The sequence below is a fragment of the Myotis brandtii genome, unplaced genomic scaffold (assembly GCF_000412655.1).
Source record: "Myotis brandtii unplaced genomic scaffold, ASM41265v1 scaffold455, whole genome shotgun sequence".
Lineage (NCBI taxonomy): Eukaryota > Metazoa > Chordata > Mammalia > Chiroptera > Vespertilionidae > Myotis > Myotis brandtii.
Window position 1 is genome coordinate 376739 of NW_005367384.1, and position 20166 is coordinate 396904.

Here is a 20166-nt window from a genome sequence, read left to right on the forward strand (position 1 = left end):
GCAGACACTAGTATCCTGGGGCGGGGGGGGGGGGGGGGGGGGGATTAGAGAAAGTTCATTCCAGATGCGCTCCTGGGCTCCTGTCACTCCGTGAGATCAGCCATTGCAGTGTTTCCGGCTGGGGAGGACGGGGGTGCTGCGCTCTAAATGCGGGTGACAGAGTCCTGGCTCAGGAAACCTCGGAACGGGGCCTCTGCGCCCCGCATTCCAAGCCACAGACAGAGGACCTCCTCTAAGAGCAGCCAACCAGCCAGAAGGACACCTGGAACCCCGTGTTCTCTAGGTGCAAGAGGCTGGAGAGAGTCCCCATTTACCTTACCTGGGACAAGGGGAGCATGTAGCCTCGGTATTTCGTGGGCAAAAATTCCGCCTTTATGATCAGCCTACACAGGAAGGGGAGAAAACATAATTTTGTTTTTATAAGACCAAATAACTCATTTGAACAGTTACAATTTTTCTTGTCACAGAGATAAAGACTGAGACAACATGGACATCCATCCTGGGAAATGGTAAGGCGTGTGTCTATTGTTCTCAAAGAGTGCGTCTTTGGGCTCCTGACACCGAGGACGCTCCTAAAACCCTGTAATGTCCTGGGTGACAGTGATGCTGGGCAGCACCCGGGAGGCCAAACAGAGGCCTCAACCGGATCCAGGTCCTTGTCACCGAACAAGAAGGAATTCCAGAGCGTGACAGGGAGATTTGGCAAAGCGCAGTGCATTTACTCAGTGATAGTACTTGCTTGAGAAGTGAGAGTGGTGACCTTGGAGAATGAGACACCCCGGGGCGTCTGGGTGGGAGGTTTTTATTAAACGCGGGCGAGGTGGGGAGAGGGTGGTCCTCTGCTTCTGACGCTGGTGGGGTGACCGTCTCACGGCTCATCCTTGTCTCTCCTCCCTGGATAGTGATTTCCTTTTGGTTCTCCCAACCAGGACATTGGGGAGGGGATAGGGGGGAGGGGGAACAGGTGGTCAGTGAAGGTCATGTCGGTGATGTTCCAGCCAAAAGGGAGAAGGGGAGGGAGAGCCTCGGGCCTCTGTTCCCTATTCCACTTTCCTGCCTCAGTAGGGCCGTCGCTTGTTCTGCTGAGGAGCTCTCAGGCTCCGCAAGGAGGGCTGGCCACTGGCCACTGGAAAGACTAAGCCACGATTAGAGAGTTGGAATGCTCGGTGCTGCCCCCAAGGGGGTCCATCCTCAGTCACGCCGACACAGTGATGCCTCCATAAAAATCTCTGCAGTGCGGCGTTCAGAGATTGTCAGGTTGCTGAGCACAGCCGTGTGCGGGAGGGTGGGGCACCCAGCTCCACAGGGATGGAGGCTCCCGGACTCGGGGCCCTCCAGGACCCTGCCCTGGGTATGTCTTCATCTGGCTGTTCATTTGCATCCTATGAAATAGCCTTTGTAATAAATAATCCCCTTGCGATAGTAAGTAAACTGCTTTCCTGGGTTCTGCCAGCAAATTCTCAAACCTGAGAAGGGGTTTGCGGGAACTTCCAGTTCGCAGCCGAGTCAGCCAGCAGCTGTGGGTACGCTGGGGACCTGCTACTTGCACGTGGTATGTCAAGTGGGGGGTCTTGTGGAACTGGGCCTTTAATCTGTGGGAACCGCACGAACTCTGGTTAGCGTCAGAATGGATTGTAGGGCATCCAGCTGGCGCCAGAGACTTGCTGGTGTGGGAAAAATCCACACAGCTGGGGTCAGAAGTGAAGTATTGTCAGAATAAGTGAGTGTAAGCATTGAAGGAAAACAGAAGAGTTTCCTAGACAATCATACATCAAAATATAATTGTTACAGCTGTAAAAATAACACAAACGAAGCCACTTCCAAATAGAGTTGGAGTCCTGGCTTCTGCTGCTCAGTGGTTAGAGCACTGGCCCGTGCACCCAAGGGCCGAGAGTTCAATTCCTGGTCAAGAGCACACACCTGATTGTTGGTTGGGGCACATGCGGGAGTCAAACAATCGATGTGTCTCTCTCACATCAATGTTTCTCTCTCTCTCTCCCTCTCTCTCTCTCCCTTCCTCCCTCCTTCCCTCCTTTCTTCCCACGCTCTCTAAAAATCAATGGAAAAAAATACCATCTCTGATAACAAACAAAAAAACAAACAAAATGGAGTTGGAGCTGACATCCCAGACAACCACCTTGCATGTCTTACTTCTCAAACCTCTGGAATGTTAAAAATGGACAAAATGACCTTTGGACTGTGCCTGAAGCAGCACTGTGTTCCAAACAACTGCTTGCAAAGACAACAGGAAAGCAGAACATTAAAGTCATTCTTCAGAATTCGTCACCGTGTCAACTTGTCTGCACCTGTGGAAATGCCTTCCTTAGCCTATCTGCAGCCATAGAAATGCCTTCCTTCTAGTCACGTAATAATTCCCCTTCCCCTTCAGCTCCCGATCGGAACCCTGGGTTTTTGCTGGGATCGGTGCTTCCTGAATTCCTATTTTCTTGGCTCAAATGAGCACTTGTTGCCTGTCACTGTGGCTTTTTTATTTTTAGATTAATACAGCTAACATCCACATAAGAAAACAAGAAGTTAAACATAAAGACTGCTCTTCTCTTTACATTTTTATTCCTGATGCTATATGAACACTTTTATGCCCAACATTATTGGAAGTCAAAGTTATTGAATTTTCAGTTACCTCTTACTATTTAAGAGGCATTAGCCAATCTCTTTTGCTGAGAGAAATGTTGGAAATATGTCTTCCCAAGTCTGATTTGCTTTTCTAAAACATACTTTGGAAACTAAAATACAACCAAGAGCAGGTAGTTCCCTGGACTAATAATGACAGTCAAAGCACAGTTTCTAATTAAGTATGTCTTCATTCTGTGAATAGAAGAATATATGAACTCATATCCCATCAGCTTTCTAATTGTTCTTCTCTATTGCAGTTATTAGCAAGGGCTTAGTTTTTAACGTGCGCATTTATTGGGCGTCCTCTGAGGGATGCTTTAAAATTTTACTAACTTTACTCCTCCAGGCTCTGAAGCACAAGTGGTGTTTAACTCATGCCCCAGGGAAGAACAATTCCTTCCCTAACACATTAAGGTAACAATTAGGTGCTTTGAAGACTCCTAATATATTCTAAGGGCACTTGTTCCCAGGCACCCAGGAGAGAATAGCCTGAGAGGCCCTGTTAATTTAAGGGAGGCTCCCAAATTGCTGAAAATTTAGCATCACCCCTCTCTCTCACACACACACACACACACACACACACACACACACACACACACACACACACACGATACTGCACACTCATCCAAGGGTATCTTTCAGTACCGCACGCCCAGCTCTGCAAATTCATTTGACAAAGTCTTAAATTATAGGGCAATGGCACTTTTAAATGGTCATTCCTAAATGTCCCAGGTGCTTATGGTCAAACTAAACTCTTCCAACAAATTCAAGAAATGCATAGGTTGTGTTTAGGTGGACATTTTTGTTTCTGAACTCATATGCCACTCTTTGTTGAGCATTTAGTCTTAACTAAATAATATTTATCTAAAAAATGAGCAACCTTAGGAACATAAAGTTAACACACGCTTAATCCAGCAGTCTGCTAGCCTGACCATCAAACATCGTTTTGACGAGCCAATAGCAACTAATAAAATAAGATGCCATCACTTAAAAACAAAAAGTTCAAAAATAATTAGCACAAGTGAAGTCAATAAATTTGCAACTTATTGATGGTATTACTCTATTAAGCACAGTGTCTGTGTCAGTGTGGATGTATATGGATATATATATAATCTATCTCCATATCCATCCCTAGGGGTCCTCTAGGTGAAGTCTTTACCCTTGTGAATGGCCAGACACGCCACAGCCCACCATCGTCCGCAGGAAGACAAACCAGATGTACGAGGGAGAGAAAGAGGTCAGCAAGGAGAAGTAGGCTCCCCACAGGAACGAGATGAGCAAAATCTGAAGCAACGAAAAGAAAGTCATTAATGGGACCTGCCTCCATAGAAGATAGGGGGACCCTCACTTGCGAAGGTAATTTTTAATTTCCATCCAGGTGTTTGCTCCTCTGAGGGGCTGGCCTACAGTGAGCTCACTGATTTCCCCCAATCATCAAATACTAACCGTGACATTCTATTGTCCGAAAGCCCAGACATTCCGTGGACCCTGCAGATAATTTTTATGAGTTTATTTGAGGCAAACTGATGACAGCTGCTGGGGAGCAAGATCTCAAATGCTCAGGGGAATGACAGCGGTGCGGTTCCTTTCATACATTTGGAAATAAGGCGGGAACCTAAGGAAGATTCCATGGAGGTCGGAGAAAGCAAGGCGGGAAATCTCTAGGGTTGGATTGCAGGATACAGTGGGGCCTTGACTTACGAGTTTAATTCGTTCCGAGACCGAGCTCGTTAAGGAGCTCGTTAACTCAAATTACTCTATCAACTCAATGCAAAAAAATCAGCCGAGAGACAGCTGGTATCTCAAAAAACTCGTTAGTCGGGACACTCGTAAGTCAAGGCCCCACTGTAGTTCTGTGCTCGTTGAGAGTGCCTATGACTTGCCTCTGTCTCCAAGGGATCTGGAAAAGAGGATTGCTCTGGGATTTCCAAGGGGGTGTGCCTGGATGCCCAAGAACAATGGACAGGGCTTGCTTAAGGAAGATATAGGCTGGGAGCATGACTGCCCACCATAAATTTATGATCACATCACCCTGTGAGGTTACTTTTGCTCACTGGACTTGTCACATTTAGTAGAGCCCCTATTTCACTCACAATTCTTTTTGTTTTAAATAATTATTTTCCAAAATTATGTATTGATTTTAGAAAGGGAGGAAGGGGGGAGAGAGGGAGAGAGGGAAAGAGGGAGAGAGAGAGGAGAGAGAGAGATTTGTTGTTCCATTTATTGATGCATTTATTGGTTGACTCTTGTATGTGCCCTGACTGGAGATCGAACCCAAAACCTTGGTGTATCCAGACAATGAGCTACCCAGCCAGGGCCCATTCACAATTCTGAGTTTAGGCCACTCTTTGAAATTCCCCAACTGCATTGAGAATGCAGAAACGTGCCCTCCCTGCTCAAAAGGATGTCAGGAGCACAGGAAGCATTGTGTGGGAGTTGGGTATAAGGAGAAAAATTAAGGTATTTGTTTTTTCTCTAATTGTAAGAATAACACAAGTTCATAGTAGAAAATATGGAAGAAAAAGAGCCTGGCCGGCATGGCTCAGTGGTTGAGCATCGACCTATGAACCAGTCAGTCATGGTTTGATTCCTGGTCAGGGCACATGCCCGGGTTGTGGGTTCAATCCCCAGTGTGGGGCATGCAGGCAGCAGCCTATCAATGATTCTCTCTCATCGTTGATGTTTCTGTCTCTCCCTCTGAAATCAATAAAAATATGTTTTAAAAAAACTATTTAAAATAAATCACCCTTAATTCTCCAACCCAGAGAAAATACTCTTAACATGATTTTATCCAATTTTCCCTGTGTCTTAAAGAAATGTTTAATTGATTTTGAGAGAAAGAGAGGAACATTGATTTGTTGTTCCAGTTATTTATGTATTCCTTAGTTGATTCTTGTATGTGCCCTGACCGGAGATTGAACCCACAACCTTGGTTTCTTGAGATGACATTCTAACCAACTGAGCTGCCCAGCCAGAGCCAGAAAACATATTTTTAATGGCTGTAAAATATTCCATTGGAAAGATGTACTATAATACATATAACATAATGCATAAACCTTTCCCCTGTTATTGAATATTGAAGTGATTTCACATTTTCTATAAAAATGAGCTGTGATGATGAAAGTGCATAAATCTTTGCAGTTCTACGATGATCTAAACAGGCTAGATTTCTGGATTGACAATTGTCAGATGAGGAGGATGGGTATTCTCAAGGTTCTTGTTCTGCCAAACCAAACTGATGGTCAGAAAAACTACACCAATAGTATGTGAGGGCATCCATACACGTGCAGGTTTCTTAGAGAAAAATTCCTTCTGAATTTCATGTTTGAAATAGACCAGATAAGAAAAAAATTATATCTGGCTTTTGAGGATATAGATGGGTGCTTAAGATGTACTGTCTAAATCAGTACCCAGGAGAGAACCATGAGCCTCCTTAAATTCCTCGCGAAGGCACACACCATGGGGGCCAGCCTCCACACCTTCTGCAGAACTTCAAAAATTAAAGGCCAATGATTACAGAAAATTGTCTGTTCTTTCAATATCCACATAAAAATGCATCTGAAACAGTTCCAAGGCAGTTTAATTGTTTCCAGACCCAACCTTATCTTTCCTATACATTCTTTCCAGGGGCACCACGATGACCCAACCTTATCTTTCTGATGCATTCCTTCCATTTGATGTAAAACTGTCAAATACTGAGATGTACGCACCCTAATTGGAGCTCCTGAGGTGCCAAATGTACTTTTGCCTACTTTTCTGCCTCTACGAGCGCCACTCACTTCTCCAAATGTGGAGCAGTTTCAGGCTTCTTGAAGCTTTGCTCTTGGCTATAGCCCTCAATAAGGCCCCAATAATACTCTTTCTCAGGTTTATAGAGATTCACTTTTCTTTTCATTGACACTACGTAATTTTGCTTTTGATAACTCCTGTGACTGAATGCTTTTCAAGGTTTCTTAACCATTTGTACTTCTTTTGTAAATGCCTTTCTGTGCTCTTTACATTTTTTTGAGATATTGGTGGGGGGTTTTGTTGTTGTTGTTGTGTGTGTGTGTTTAAAAAAAAAATTTATTTAGAAAGTCACAGAGGTAGAAGAAGTGAGCCAGCTGGGCTGCATGGGCTCAGGGAACAAGTTACAGAGGCAAAAGAAGGGCCCTTGGAGTTTAGGAAAAAGAGGCAAGGAAAATGCGCCTGGGGCAGGGAGTGTGGAAAGGCGTGGGTGTGCTCCTTAGAGAGAGCCCCCGAGACACTTGTGTTTTCATATAAATTGTAAGAGTTGATGATATTTGTTTTGTGTACTTCCAAGCATACAGCCAAGTCTGTAAATGCTCTGCTTTGGGGCCTCTCCCTTTGAGTTTATGCTTTGAGAGGCATCCCCCATGAGAAAACCGACAAGAAAAGAAGAGAGACCTGGGTTTGTAATCAGAAGACATAGATTTGTCTTGATGTTTAATCCATAAGTAAGTGGTTCAGTTTCAAAGTTAACTAACGTGAAGCTGCTATGTTTCTCTGTGCAGATTCCACATTCTAACATGTTCTCCCTATGCACATCCACCAACTCCCTACCTGGTCCATAGGGACCTAGTACAGGGCCAGATGCCTCAGGAAAGATGAGCAAGTGAGAAGATAGGCCTGGAATTCAGGCAAGAAATGTCAGAGGAGGGCATTTCTGCACTTTCTATCTTGGGTATTGATGGAGAAATGTCCGCTAAAGAGAAGCAGTGGTGACATGGCCACAAAACAACACACAGAAGAAAATTGCAAATCACCTTTCAAGGCCAACCTACCTTCCAGCGGCCATATCTGTCAGCCAGGAGGCCAAAGAGGATGCTGAAGACCATGTAGCCAAAAAACACCATCTGGAGGGTGTGGGGTGGGGGGGTGAGAAAAAATTATTCTCGAAGCAGAGTTGCGATGACCTGCTAATTCAATGCATTAAGCGTGCATCCACCTCAATTCCAGGTAGACTAGAACTATGCACGGGGCAGAGTGAAGAACAGGTTTTCACGAAGATCTCCCCTGACTCCTGTTGAACCTGTTCAGGGCTTTGAGGCTGATGCTTCTCCTTGGCCGATCTCACACCTGGAAACACTGCCACCAGGTGGAAACGGGTGGGAAGAACAGGTAACTGCTTTCCTTCTGATCCAAGATGATTTCATTGGCCCTACTCAACTCAGATGTATAACTGTGGATTTCCATATTAATAACTTAAAAAAAACTCCATTCATGCTCCAATTCTACACAGAGTTGAGACTTCTAGAAGCAGTCTCCTTTATGTATTATAGATAAACATAAACTTTTAACAATCACCAAACCAACCATTCATTTAGAAATACTCTTCAAATCGAAAACAAACCTACCTCTTTCCTTATTTGTTCTCACAATGACTTTCCCTAAAGAAAACTCAAGAACCTGGATATAATACCAGCGTTTTAACTCAGCCTGAGTTCTAAACCGATGTCTATGCCTTTGGCAGCTCCAAGCTTCACTGCTTTGCCTTCTAGTAAGATTGCTGGCTGGCTGCTTCCAGGGTAACTAACCAAAGGAAAGGTGGGAGCTGGCATTTTTAACACTTTTCCCACAAAGATCTGTGTCTCTCTGCTGCTTGCATTGCTTTCTCTTTCTCTCTCTTCCTTACTCTTCCTAAGGAAGACTCTTCTTCCACAGGAAACCATTGAAAACAACAACATCGGATCTATTCTTGAATGACAAAAGCCATGCATTTCCTCTGTGCACTGTCCTTTCTGGGAAGAGATGGGGGTGGAGGGCTGTTTTCTAAGTGCCAGGCGTGGGACACTGCTTCGCCGCAGTGCGATCTAACCAGTCCTCTGCAAAATGGTACAAACAGGACACGGGGATATACTTTACATAAATCTAGATTCATTCAATATAAAGGGCTCTTTTATCCTGGAATGATTTTATTTCTGATTGATGGCAATAAATAACGTGCCCTTCTGTTTTTGAAAGATGGTGGTTGTCGATGGCAAGCTTTTCTGCTTCTTTCTCTTCTTCTAATAACCTTACTTGCCAAATACACATATGTTCTAATGTCAGCCACTCCATTTAAGAAATATATTCTATCAGCTTGTGAATCCCAAATTTTGGGTTCCCCTAAAATTAAGTTCCTACAGCCATGCACTGCTTAGCGATGAGTATACTCTGAGAAATGCATTGTCTGGTGATTTTGTCATCATGCTGACATCATAGAGTGCACTCACATAAATCCCGATGGTATGCCTACCACACAGCTGGGCTCTATGGTATAGCCCAGTGGTCGGCAAACTGTGGCTCGAGAGCCACATGCGGCTCTTTGGCCCCTTGAATGTGGCCACGAAGTTTCAATCGCACTGTACGTGCGCGCCCGCACGTGGTATTTTGTGGAAGAGCCACACTCAAGGGGCCGCAGTTTGCCGACCACAGGTATAGCCTATTGTTCCTAGGCTGCAAGCCTCTACAGCAGTGGTTCTCAACCTTGGCTGCACATTAGAATCACCTGGGAATCTTTTTTAAATCCTGATTTCTGGGCCTCATCCTCCGGAAAGTCTGTTTCTTTGTTATGGGGTAAGGCCACAACATTAGTAACAAAGAAACAGAATTTCCGGAGGATGAGGCCCAGAAATCAGGATTTTAAAAAGATTCCCAGGTGATTCTAATGTGCAGCCAAGGTTGAGAACCACTGCTCTACAGCCTGTTACTGTACAAACAACACAAGATTAAGTTAACCTTATGGGAATGTGATGCAATCAAGAGACACGGTAAACATGAGATGGATGAAGCTACTGCCAGCGTAATACGTGTACTGTTTTACAGCAAACTTAGCTCCACTTTGCAGCAGTATTTGGTGTGAAACTCATAAAGCTATTCATATGGTCTTTGAGAAAAGTTGAGTGTATAACACAAACAATTCAATTTGGTGATTGGTTAAGTCACTATGGTCACACTAAGTAGCCTCTTAGTGTTCTGAACTAATAGTTAAAGCATATCTAACCCATGGCTTAAGAGTTACTTTCTCTGATTTGCATTTATCTCTTTTGGGCTTTTGTTAGGAGCTGGAAAATAAGCAATTCAAAGTTATGCTCTCCAGGGTGGGGAAAAACGGGAAGAAAGGCCTCAAATGCTGGTTGGAGCCTGCAGACGCATCAGCTTTGAAAGCCAACAGACTAGGGGTGGGGTACCCTTTGAGTCTCACCCCGTGGGATGAGGAAGGGGCGTGGAAGCCCTGGTCTCCAGGTGGCTCATTTGCAGCTCAGGAAGCAGGTCACTCACCGTGGTCACTAACGCCACCTGCCAATTCTCCAGCTGCCATTCACAGCGGATGACGGGAGACACAACCGCTATTAACATGATCTCCATGGCCTCGGCAATCTGAAGAAAAAGGAGGAAAAATGCTGTGTGTGAGTGCCAGCCTGTCACCACTTCTCCCCATGCCTGTCTTCCACCACCCTTTAGTCCTCTCTTCCCTCCCCTCCCCCATTTAGGGAGCACCTATTTCGTACCCACTTAGCACTACTTGAACATTTTGAAATGTCCCCGGATTTATCGCTCATATTTACTTGTGATGTTGGGGATGCATGCATTTGCACTGTATCTGAGGGTGTTGTGCGGAGGCCCGTCACGTAGCTAGTGGCTCACCCCGCCATCCACTTCGACCTAGCTTTGTTGTTTTATACTCATCCTCGTGGAGATCTCAGGACATGCCCCTGGCAAATGGATTTTTAAAATAGTCCCTTTCTCAAGAAGTTGGGATGGGGAGACAAGGTCATGAAAGCCAGACAACAATAAAGGAACAAGTACAAACAATATGAGTTCATCATCAGGAAAGAATGTCTTCTTAGCAAACAGTATGTGCTGCTAAATATTCCTTTCTTTTTTTTTTTTGTTAACCCTCACTTGAGGATACTTTTCCCAATTGATTTTTAGAGACAGTGGAAGGAAGGGAGAGAGAAAGAAAGAGAGAAGAAGAGAGAGAGAGAGAGAGAGAGAGAGAGAGAGAGAGAGAGATGTGAGAGAGAAACATTGATGGATTGCCTTCCACACACACCGACTGGGGCCAGGGATGAACTTGCAACCCAGGTACGTGCCCTTGACCAGGAATCAAACCCGAGATCCTTCTGTGCATGGGTTAACACTCTAACCACTGAGCACACCGGTTAAGGCCTAAATACTCCTTTCAACAGAAAGGTTAATTATCATCCTCTGTCCATATCTTGCTATCCATTACGGGGTGAGTGTATCTCCCAGGGAAATGAAGTGGATGCTAGAAAAGAATTGATAGAATAAATAGAAATAGAGGAAAGAAATCCAGCTCAGAATAATGAAGAAGAAAGTCACAGACAGTTCTGAGGTTTTGTACCTGGAGGAAGGGATGAAAATGACATCATTAAAAGGGAAAAGGGTATCAAGTGGGGATCAGGGGGAAATGATTTGTTGGGGACATGTTCGCCTCACAAACTCCCTGCCCCCCTCACATCCGCCCAAGTGGACCGCCCTGCGCTGAGGTCCGTGCAAGACTCTATGTGTCCCACAAGGAAATAGCTCGGGAGACTCCAAGCCGCACTCACCCCAGTGCTGCCCATGATGAGGAACAGGGCAATGTGGAAGCGCCCGAATCCGATGGTCTCCACGGCATCTTCCACGGTGAAAGTCTTGGGCTCTAACGAGGAAAAGCAAAGTGAAAAGAACAGCCTGTGTGGGTAGGAAATGTGTGTGGACTATTGCTCACCCCAGAGGATGTTGGGAAACCAATTCCTGTTATAAAAACTAGTAAATCCGGGGGGAGGGGGTGGAATTAAGCAGCAACTTGAGGTCAGAGACTTCTAGATCACCTGACCTTTCGGCTGTGGCTCTGGGGCTCCCAGGCTCAACCTCCGAAGGCTGAGGACGGTGACCGGCTCCGCCCGCTTGGTTGGCATCTTCTAATGGTTCCGGTTTCCCACACGGCTTCCCTGATGGAACCAGGAGAGGGGACACGGAATGAGCTGTAGCTGAGCACATATTTTTCTTCAATCTTCACAGAAAATCTGTGAAGTGGGTCTTACATATTAATGCATCTGAAACACAGAGAGGTTAAATGGCCACATGAGATCATTGGGCCCCAGTGGCTAGCCATCCGCCCTGCATGGGGCCAGGTGAGCTCTGGACAATCTGACCAGTAGCCTCTGAGTGGGAGTAGAGTGGGCTTCACTACAGAGAAGTAATCTCCATGCCAGGTCTTTCCATTCCCATGGGTCCTGTCTACACAGTGTAACCATACGTCACAGTGCGCGTTCTTGTGTATTATTCTTACTTGTTACTGACAGAAAGCCATGGAGCTCTTCTTTTCGTTCCCCCTTTCTGTATTTAATCCTGAAAAAGGATTCTTAATCCCCCAAACCAAAAGAAAAATAAACCAAAGAGAGCTGAGGAGCAAGTTAGTAAAATATTTTCCAAATGACTTTAAGATACAGTCGTTTAGCCCTAACTGGTTTGGCTCAGTGGATAGAGCATCAGCCTTCGGACTGAAGGGTCCCAGGTTCGATTCCGGTCAAGGGCATGTACCTTGGTTTCGGGCACATCCCCAGTAGGGGGTGTGCAGGAGGCAGCTGATTAATGTTTCTCTCTCATTGATGTTTCTAAGTCTCTATCCCTCTCCCTTCCTCTCTGTAAAAAATCAATAAAGTATGTATTTTTTTTAAAAAAGATACAGTTGTTTAACTCTACACCCCTAGTGGGATCCACAGAACTCCTAATCTGGTCTCAGTAATTATATTGTGAGTAATAACACTGGCATCATTATTTTGATGCCAGCACATATAGGAGGCTCATTTTACCATCCTCTGCTTTCCAAGAAGTGTAACAGTTTTTCAAAATAAATCGTTCACAAAAGGAGGTTCTGAGATTCTTCAATCACTCTTCAGACCCCTGGTGAGAAGCAGTCGGGACGCAGGCAGCCCATCAAGTCCTTAATGTTGGCAAGAACCAGCACTGCATGTGTCGCGTGGGCCCCTGTGGGGACCTGGGAGGTCTGACATGCTCCGCACCCTGAGGAGTTTTCCTTCCAGCTGGGGACCCCGCAGACACACATAAAAGCAACTACACCGCAAGGTAGACATCCTTTGTTTTCTTAAAACGCTGTCACAGTGACAGATAGATCAATAATGCTCAGAAATAAGTCCTGGAAATCCCCTTCCCAAGAGACACCATGAAAAGCATGAAAAGTTATTATTTCACAGAACGGGGAAAGTAAACATAATTGGTCTCTCAGCCCATCTGGAAGCCTGAAAGACATGAAGACAGACTGTTCTAGAAACTACCCTTGTTTCCTTCCAGACATTGTCCCAACACCCTTTGGAGGGGTGTGCTTTTTTGGGGGGGTGGGGGTGTACATTTATTAAAGTGGGAACAGTGCAACAGGAAGGGCTGAGGACAGAGAGCCCAGGAAGGGCTGCTCTGGCTCATGGGGAGTCAGAGAAAAGGGGCCTAGGGGCAGGGGGTGAGCCTGGGACAAGCTGCTGCTGCTCATGGCTCCCCTGGTTGCAAGTCTCTGGGGATCCCTTAGAGTTTAGAGCAGCGGTTCTCAACCTGTGGGTCGCGACCCCTTTGGCGGTCACGCGACCCTTTCACAGGGGTCGCCTAAGACCATCCTGCATATCAGATATTTACATTACGATTCATAACAGTAGCAACATTACAGTTATGAAGTAGCAACGAAAATAATTTTATGGTTGGGTCACAACATGAGGAACTGTATTTAAAGGGCCAGAAGGTTGAGAACCACTACTCTAAAACAAAAAACTACTTTCAAAGGGGCAGATAATAGTTCTGGAAAAAATACATTTAAATATATTTTAAATATAAATATATAATTTCAATAATATGTTCTAGATATAATTGATATATAATTCCCTATGAAAATTTGACAAACTTTAAAGGGAATAACATTAAAATTTCTCTCTGATACAGCAGAGCCACTCCAGCAGGTCACCAATAAGTAGAAAAGCCAGCTAGAGGTCAAGAAAGATAGTTGAGGGAGAAAAAACAAGTCTAGCGAAAATGCTACAGTTCCAAGGCTACAGCTCCCTAGCCAGGGTCCACGTCCATCCCATATGGTTGTACAGGTTTTGCTTAAGGACACTCAGCTGTGGAGAGCATATGTGGAGCTAAAATCCACGTTTGTTCCGTTCTCCAAGCTGCACACCTGGCAAGGACTTCACCTGCCTGGCAGTGAAGACACCATCTGTCTCATCCAGAGGCACTGCCAACTACCCAAGATGTGTAGGGCTGTGTCTTCTCAGAAGTGCCCTTCTCTAATTTCCATAAAAGTGCCCCTGCTAAGACGTGTGGTGGTTTGAAGAATCCCTCACTCTTAAAGTGGTTGAAAATTTACTTCCTGCTCACATGACCCTTGGCCTGATAGCACACCTTGAAATGACTGGGCCACACTGTTTACTTACTTTGCCCCCAGATGTATTTGCATTGTCTATCCCTGGTTTTGCATCTTCCTCCAAAGCAAATCCCCTAAAATGGAAAAGCATATCTATGAGTCATGCAATGTCTGCTGATGTCAGGTAACTGAAAAGGTAAGTATAACCAGGAGAACTAGTCAAAGAGTATTATAAAGGCTTTTTATCTTCAGAATTTATTATGAAACATTTAAATTAATGTTCCTATTGTGATAACATTTCAGTATTTCTTTCATGCTGGTACACACACACAAAAAAAAATTAGGTAAAAATGAACTAACCTACCTGAACACCATCACATGAATATCCATCCATTTTATGAATATTTGGGGCACACTGGGAAAGAGAACAGAACTATGAACCAAATGTGCAACAAAATATCGGGATGAGCTAATCCCTTTAATGCTTTCACTTTAAAAATAAAGTAGGAAAATATGTTTAGTGTCTTAAAATATCTGAAAATAAAAACAAAGAAGAGGAAGCAAAAGGAAATACAACTGGTTCACTTTCCCCTAAAAGTACTGATCTATCAGCGGCAAACACAATGGACGGCATGGCAGCAAACAGAAAGAAATGACAGCAAGGACTCAGCTAATGCTAAAATTTAAGAGCATCTTGCTCTATACAGATACACTATTCCTCAAAGCAAGAAATGACACTGGTTAACAACATTATACAGGTTCCAGTGCATACTTCCACCACACATCATCTGTACACTCATGTTTTTCTTTGTTTTTTAATATTTTTCTCTTTTTTTTGTTCTTATTTGTTTTTTCTTTTATTCTTTTTCTCCAGTAAATGTTTGTAGTAGCCAGCCAGTGTGGCTCAGTGGTTGAACCAGGAGATCACAGTTGGATTCCCGGTCAGGGCATATACCCGGGTTGTGAGCTCGATCTCCAGTAGGGGGCGTGCAGGAGGCAGCCGATCAATGATTCTCATCATTGATGTTTCTATTTCTCTCTCCCTCTCAATTCCTCTTTGAAATAAATAAATATTTTTTAAAAAATGTTTGTGGGGATTCCGAGCAAGATGGCGGCATAGGTAAACACCGGAGACTGCTGCCGCAAACAACCACTTCAAAAATACAACTAAAAGACGGAACGGACATCACCCAGAACCACAGGAAGGCTGGCTGAGGAGAGACTCTTCAACTAGAAGGAAAAATAACAGCACACCGAGGCTCAGAGGAGGCGCAGTGTGGAAAAAACTCGGGAGAGCCCACCTGGAGGGTGTTCTTTATCTGTAACATTTAAATCCTGTGGACTGAGGGCCTCTTTGGTTATAAAGAGGCCCTTAGTACACATTAAACATCGACTGACTTTATATCACGTTTCCAAAGATGGGAAGATGAACTACAGATTCCTGCAATCAAAATATGAAAACAAGACCATGCGGTGAGAATTAAATAGTGGTGATACCTTGTGGCTGTACTAAATATCATTAAATTATACACTATAAATGGTGAATATTATTGTATACAAATTATATAATTTTTTTTCTCTGAAAATAGTCATTTAAATCATGGCAGCAGACTTAAAAACCAAAAGGGACTCTTGCCATTTATAGTGTTAAAGAATGAAACAATGTAGTTGGGTGGGAAAATATTTTTTTTAAGTTCATCTTAAGTTCAGTGACAACTAAATGCTCAACAGTAAGTTCAGTCTTCACTCAACATATAACTCTTCTACCAGCCAAGTTTTATGACTTCTCATAGCAATGTAAACACGTTTTACAATTTTAACATTCATAAAGGCTTACGTTTGAGTAATAAGACAATGTGCAGCAAGTCTCCTTGCTCTTTGTATTAAGCGGCAAGAAAAGAAACCCAGGAAATCTGCCACTTACTATTGAGCAGAACAAGCTTTAATTTGAGGTGTGTTTTAACCTGATTAGGTAGTCCCATGGGTCCTAAATATCCTACTTACTTCTCTTATCAGCAAAGAGAAGTGATTTCTCTCAGACGGCCTGGCAAAGGCGTTACATCCAAGGTAATGGCATTAAGGTTCTCTTAATTAAAGTTGATCCCATAAAAAACAATGAAAATAAAATAAAGCTGATCCCGTAAAGGGAGATTTACAGTTGTGATTTCAGATACACACACACACACACACACACACACACACACACACACACACACATATCCAGTGGCCAAATCACAGAGTCATTTATTTTATACTGAGAAGTTTCCAAAAGTAACCAGGTTTGCTACAAATATTAGGAGATGATATTAGGCAATACACAAACAAACTTTTAAAAGTTTTAATAGTTGTCTATGTAAGAAGTATCCAAACCTGGAAAGCATTTTTATGAGTTTATTTGAGCCCAAACTGGCAATTGCCGGGAAACAAGACCTCAAATGCTCCTGAGAATGACAGGATTTTGTTGTTTGTTTGTTCTCTATTTCAGTTTCATGTTTTATTGAATTTATTGGTCTGACACTGGTTAACAACATTATACAGGTTCCAGTGCATACTTCCACCACACATCATCTGTACACTCATATTTTTCTTTGTTTGTTTTTTAATATTTTTCTTTTTTTTGTTATTTGTTTTTTCTTTTATTCTTTTCTCCAGTAAATGTTTGTAGTAGCCAGCCAGTGTGGCTCAGTGGTTGAACCAGGAGATCACAGTTGGATTCCCGATCAGGGCACATACCCGGGTTGTGAGCTTAATCCCTAGTAGGGGGCGTGCAGGAGGCAGCCAATCAATGATTCTCATCATTGATGTTTCTATTTCTCTCTCCCTCTCACTTCCTCTTTGAAATAAATAAATATTTTTTTTAAAAATGTTTGTGGTGGGTATAAACCACAAACTACAATAAAAAATAAGATCCTAATCAATTAATGGCCAAATTATATGAACAGGCAATTCACAAGAGGATATATAAATTATAAACAAAACTGGAAGACTGTTCACTTTCTGTAGTAACTGACCATTATAGTAACAAAAACCTTTAGTGATCATTCTATAACTGCTAAGTTAGCAAACACAGAAAAGACAGAGGGAGGGCGGGGGAGGAGGAAGGGAAGAAAGGAAGGAGGGAGGGATGGAGAGACGGAGAGAAGGATTGGAGGAGGGAGGGAGAGAGGCAGGAAAGCAGCAGCCACGGTGAGACAGATTAAACTGGTTCCATTTCTCTTTCCATTTCTTCGCCTGGAAATAAAAACAGTCCCAGCTTCTTGTGGGAGAAGCAGCCTGCTGCCTTCCAGTAACAAGTCTTCCTTATACCTGGTGGATGGGTGGCCACTGAGTGGCAGGTGGTTGTTGGAGGGGCGGCACTTCTGAGGAAGCCCTATTCGCCCCTCTCTCCCTCCTCCTCCTCCTCCTGCCTTTTCCCAGCCCCTGGAGACCTGATGGCTGATGCCTCAGCAGGTGTCTCGGGTCCGGATATGAACGTGAGGATGAACAGGTGGAAACGCGGGCTAAGTGGGGCAGAGCGTAGTGAGAAAGAGCCCGGGACCTGGTGAGGCGGGCTCTCCCACGCCTTGGTCTACTTACCTCCCGACGGCTTCTATGTGGGAAAGAAAAGAAAGCTCTCTCTTGTCTAAGACCCCGTTATTTCTGGTCGCTATTACTTACTTGCGGTTGTGTGCAAAAATTTTTTTAGGCTGGTCAAGTGAAGCCGTGGGAGGAACAAGGACAGCTGTGACCAACTGGCTGTGATGAATGATAAACACTGCACTCCGACAGTCAGTTGTGTGCAATTCTTAACTGACAAACTGCCTCAAGTCTGAAATGAGGATTAAATGAGACGATGTTTGTATAATATGGCACAGTGCCCACTGCAACATAAGCACTCACGGCTGTTCGTATCGTTTCTCATCTCGGAATGAAGGTATCAACTAAGCTTCTAAAACTTCACTATGACTATAAATCAAATATACTCAGCATTAGTTCTTATCTACGTAGTTAGCAAACGTCTATTGCTCCGAAGGCATTCAACGCTAATATTCTGCGAACATGAGAACACCTTGGGCTCAAATGAAAAACCACCTAAAAGTAACCACCAGTTACTTGTCTTCTGAAATAGGTTGCTCTCATTTCAAGGGTAAACGGAAGTGTATTAAGAAACCCTCCCAGGTGCTATGTGCCTATTGGAAAATACGACCTCGAAACCACTCCAACCACAATGTAACACTGATCTTCGCCCAAACCAGTCGCCTCAGCTTCCTTGTGAAAGGCACTCCTACACAATGGATGACTTCACACTAAAAATACCTCTATTGTTCCATATCGCTTTACATGTATAATTAGCGTATTTTAGAGAAAGAAAAACCTTCCACACCTCCGTTTGGAATGGCCTCCTTGATGTGGGGGTGAGGTGGGGTGTGGAAAAGGGGTGGCAGCGATGTGTGACTCACTCAAACTCTACTCAAGGAGCAAACCTGGCCCTTGCCCAGCCACCGACACAGTGTTCAGTGTCAGCATTTGCAACATCCATCTTTCTAATGCCCAGCCCTTGAAGATGGTCAAGGTCGATGGGCTCCCAATGTCAGGTGAGGCTGCCAAGGGATGGAAGAAACAAGTTACCAGCCACAGAGAAAGCTCTGTTCCTGCCTATGAGGCTATGCGGGGTCTTCAACAACAGGATTCCTTCAGGGCGGGGGGGAAGCATGTTGGTGGGGGGTGCAGAGGTGTGGATGGGTTGTCAGGATTTGGGCATTTACATCTGTGCATTGTAAAGGGGCTTACATTCCAGATCATTCCGAGGACAAACACTAACTTAGCAGGCATGGAAAGTATTCGCTTAGTATTTTCTAAAGTTTCATAAAGAGATGTTTTCATAAAGAGGAAGATAAAATGTTTCAGACAGATGGAGATGAGGCACGTTCCTGAGAGACAGAATTTATCAGCTCAATTTTGAAATAAAATGTTGGGGAAACTGAGTTGGTATCTTCTATTGTTTGGCTCCCTAAGTCATTCTAAATCCCTTCTAACCTAGGAAGAGCATGGATGGATGGATGGATGGATGGATGGATGGATGATCAGACCAATTCAGGAAAACAGAGAATAACATGGGGAAGGATGCTTCACAGCCCTAACTATCAGTTCCTTAAAAACTACAATGGGAAAATTACCTATGGCCCACCTTCAAAAAATCTAATAAAGAACTGACACCCAGCTGGTGTGGCTCAGTGGTTGAGTGTCGACCTATGAACCAGGAGGTCACGGTTCAATTCTTTATCAGTGTACATGCCCAGGTTGCAGGCTCAATCCCCAGTGGGGGGTGTGCAGGAAGCAGCCAATCAGTGATTCTCTCTCATAATTGATGTTTTTATCCCTCTCGCCCTCTCCCTCCCTCTCTGAAATCAATTAAAATATATTTTTTTAAAAACTTACATATTGGGGATTTACTCTGAAACTCAAAGGCTTAGATGGAGCTCAAGCTTCATCAAAACAAATTCTAGGTGACCAGCAGGCATTTTATTCTACTCCATTTTAGCCAGAAATAATTGGGCCACTGTAGAATTTTTTAAACTGAACTTGTGTGTGTCTGTGTGTGTGATGTAATTTGTCTTGCAATGTCAATAAGAAGAAAGTCTCAAACTCCACTTGCCTTCAGCCAGGCACTTGTGGTCCAACCCTCCCACCGCCCCAAAGCAGGAGAAATCAATCCAGATCCATGTTGCCCATTGGAGTTTCTTACCTCGGTGTATTTCTTTCCAGTCTGGGGCTTGTTTGCTTCCCCTTCACAGCAGCCAAATCCCACCTAGAAGTTGCACCACTGGTGGCTTCTGGACTTACTTTCCCAAGAAACCTGGCGCCCAGGTCTTCTCCTTCCCGCTCAGCTCAGTTCTGTGAACGGGATTATTTAAGAAACCACCTTGCATCCTGGACAAGTGAGTGACATCCAGGTCACACCCCCTTCTCAGTCAGCCCTTCACCTGATCCCTTTATAAAGGGGAAACTACATCTCTTATGGAAACAGAAAGAGGCTGCCAGGCTTGGGAAGATACTAATATGTTGTTCTCAGGAAGGCTGGGGGCATTGCTGAAAGAGCAGGGGTCTAGGCCAGGTGCAGAGGGAAGTTCTGCGTTTTCCAACCTTCACTTGCAGCCATCATTGTTTAGGATTAGAGGGGAAAAGGCTGGTTG

General features: G+C 44.2%; 1 protein-coding gene across 1 annotated transcript in view; it reads right to left on the reverse strand.

The window, feature by feature from the left end:
- The window catches only part of SVOPL (SVOP-like), a 58190-nt gene extending 40330 nt beyond the window's left edge, over window positions 1-17860 (reverse strand). Inside the window, exons 1-7 of the mRNA XM_014546710.1 lie at window positions 17570-17860; window positions 11462-11576; window positions 11193-11284; window positions 9898-9996; window positions 7419-7490; window positions 3794-3918; window positions 320-383 (exon numbers count right to left, since the gene is read on the reverse strand). Of these exons, the coding sequence (XP_014402196.1) occupies window positions 320-383; window positions 3794-3918; window positions 7419-7490; window positions 9898-9996; window positions 11193-11284; window positions 11462-11543 (534 nt within the window). The 5' untranslated portion in view covers window positions 11544-11576; window positions 17570-17860. The remainder of the gene's footprint in view (window positions 1-319; window positions 384-3793; window positions 3919-7418; window positions 7491-9897; window positions 9997-11192; window positions 11285-11461; window positions 11577-17569) is intronic.
- Window positions 17861-20166: the final 2306 nt, after the last annotated feature.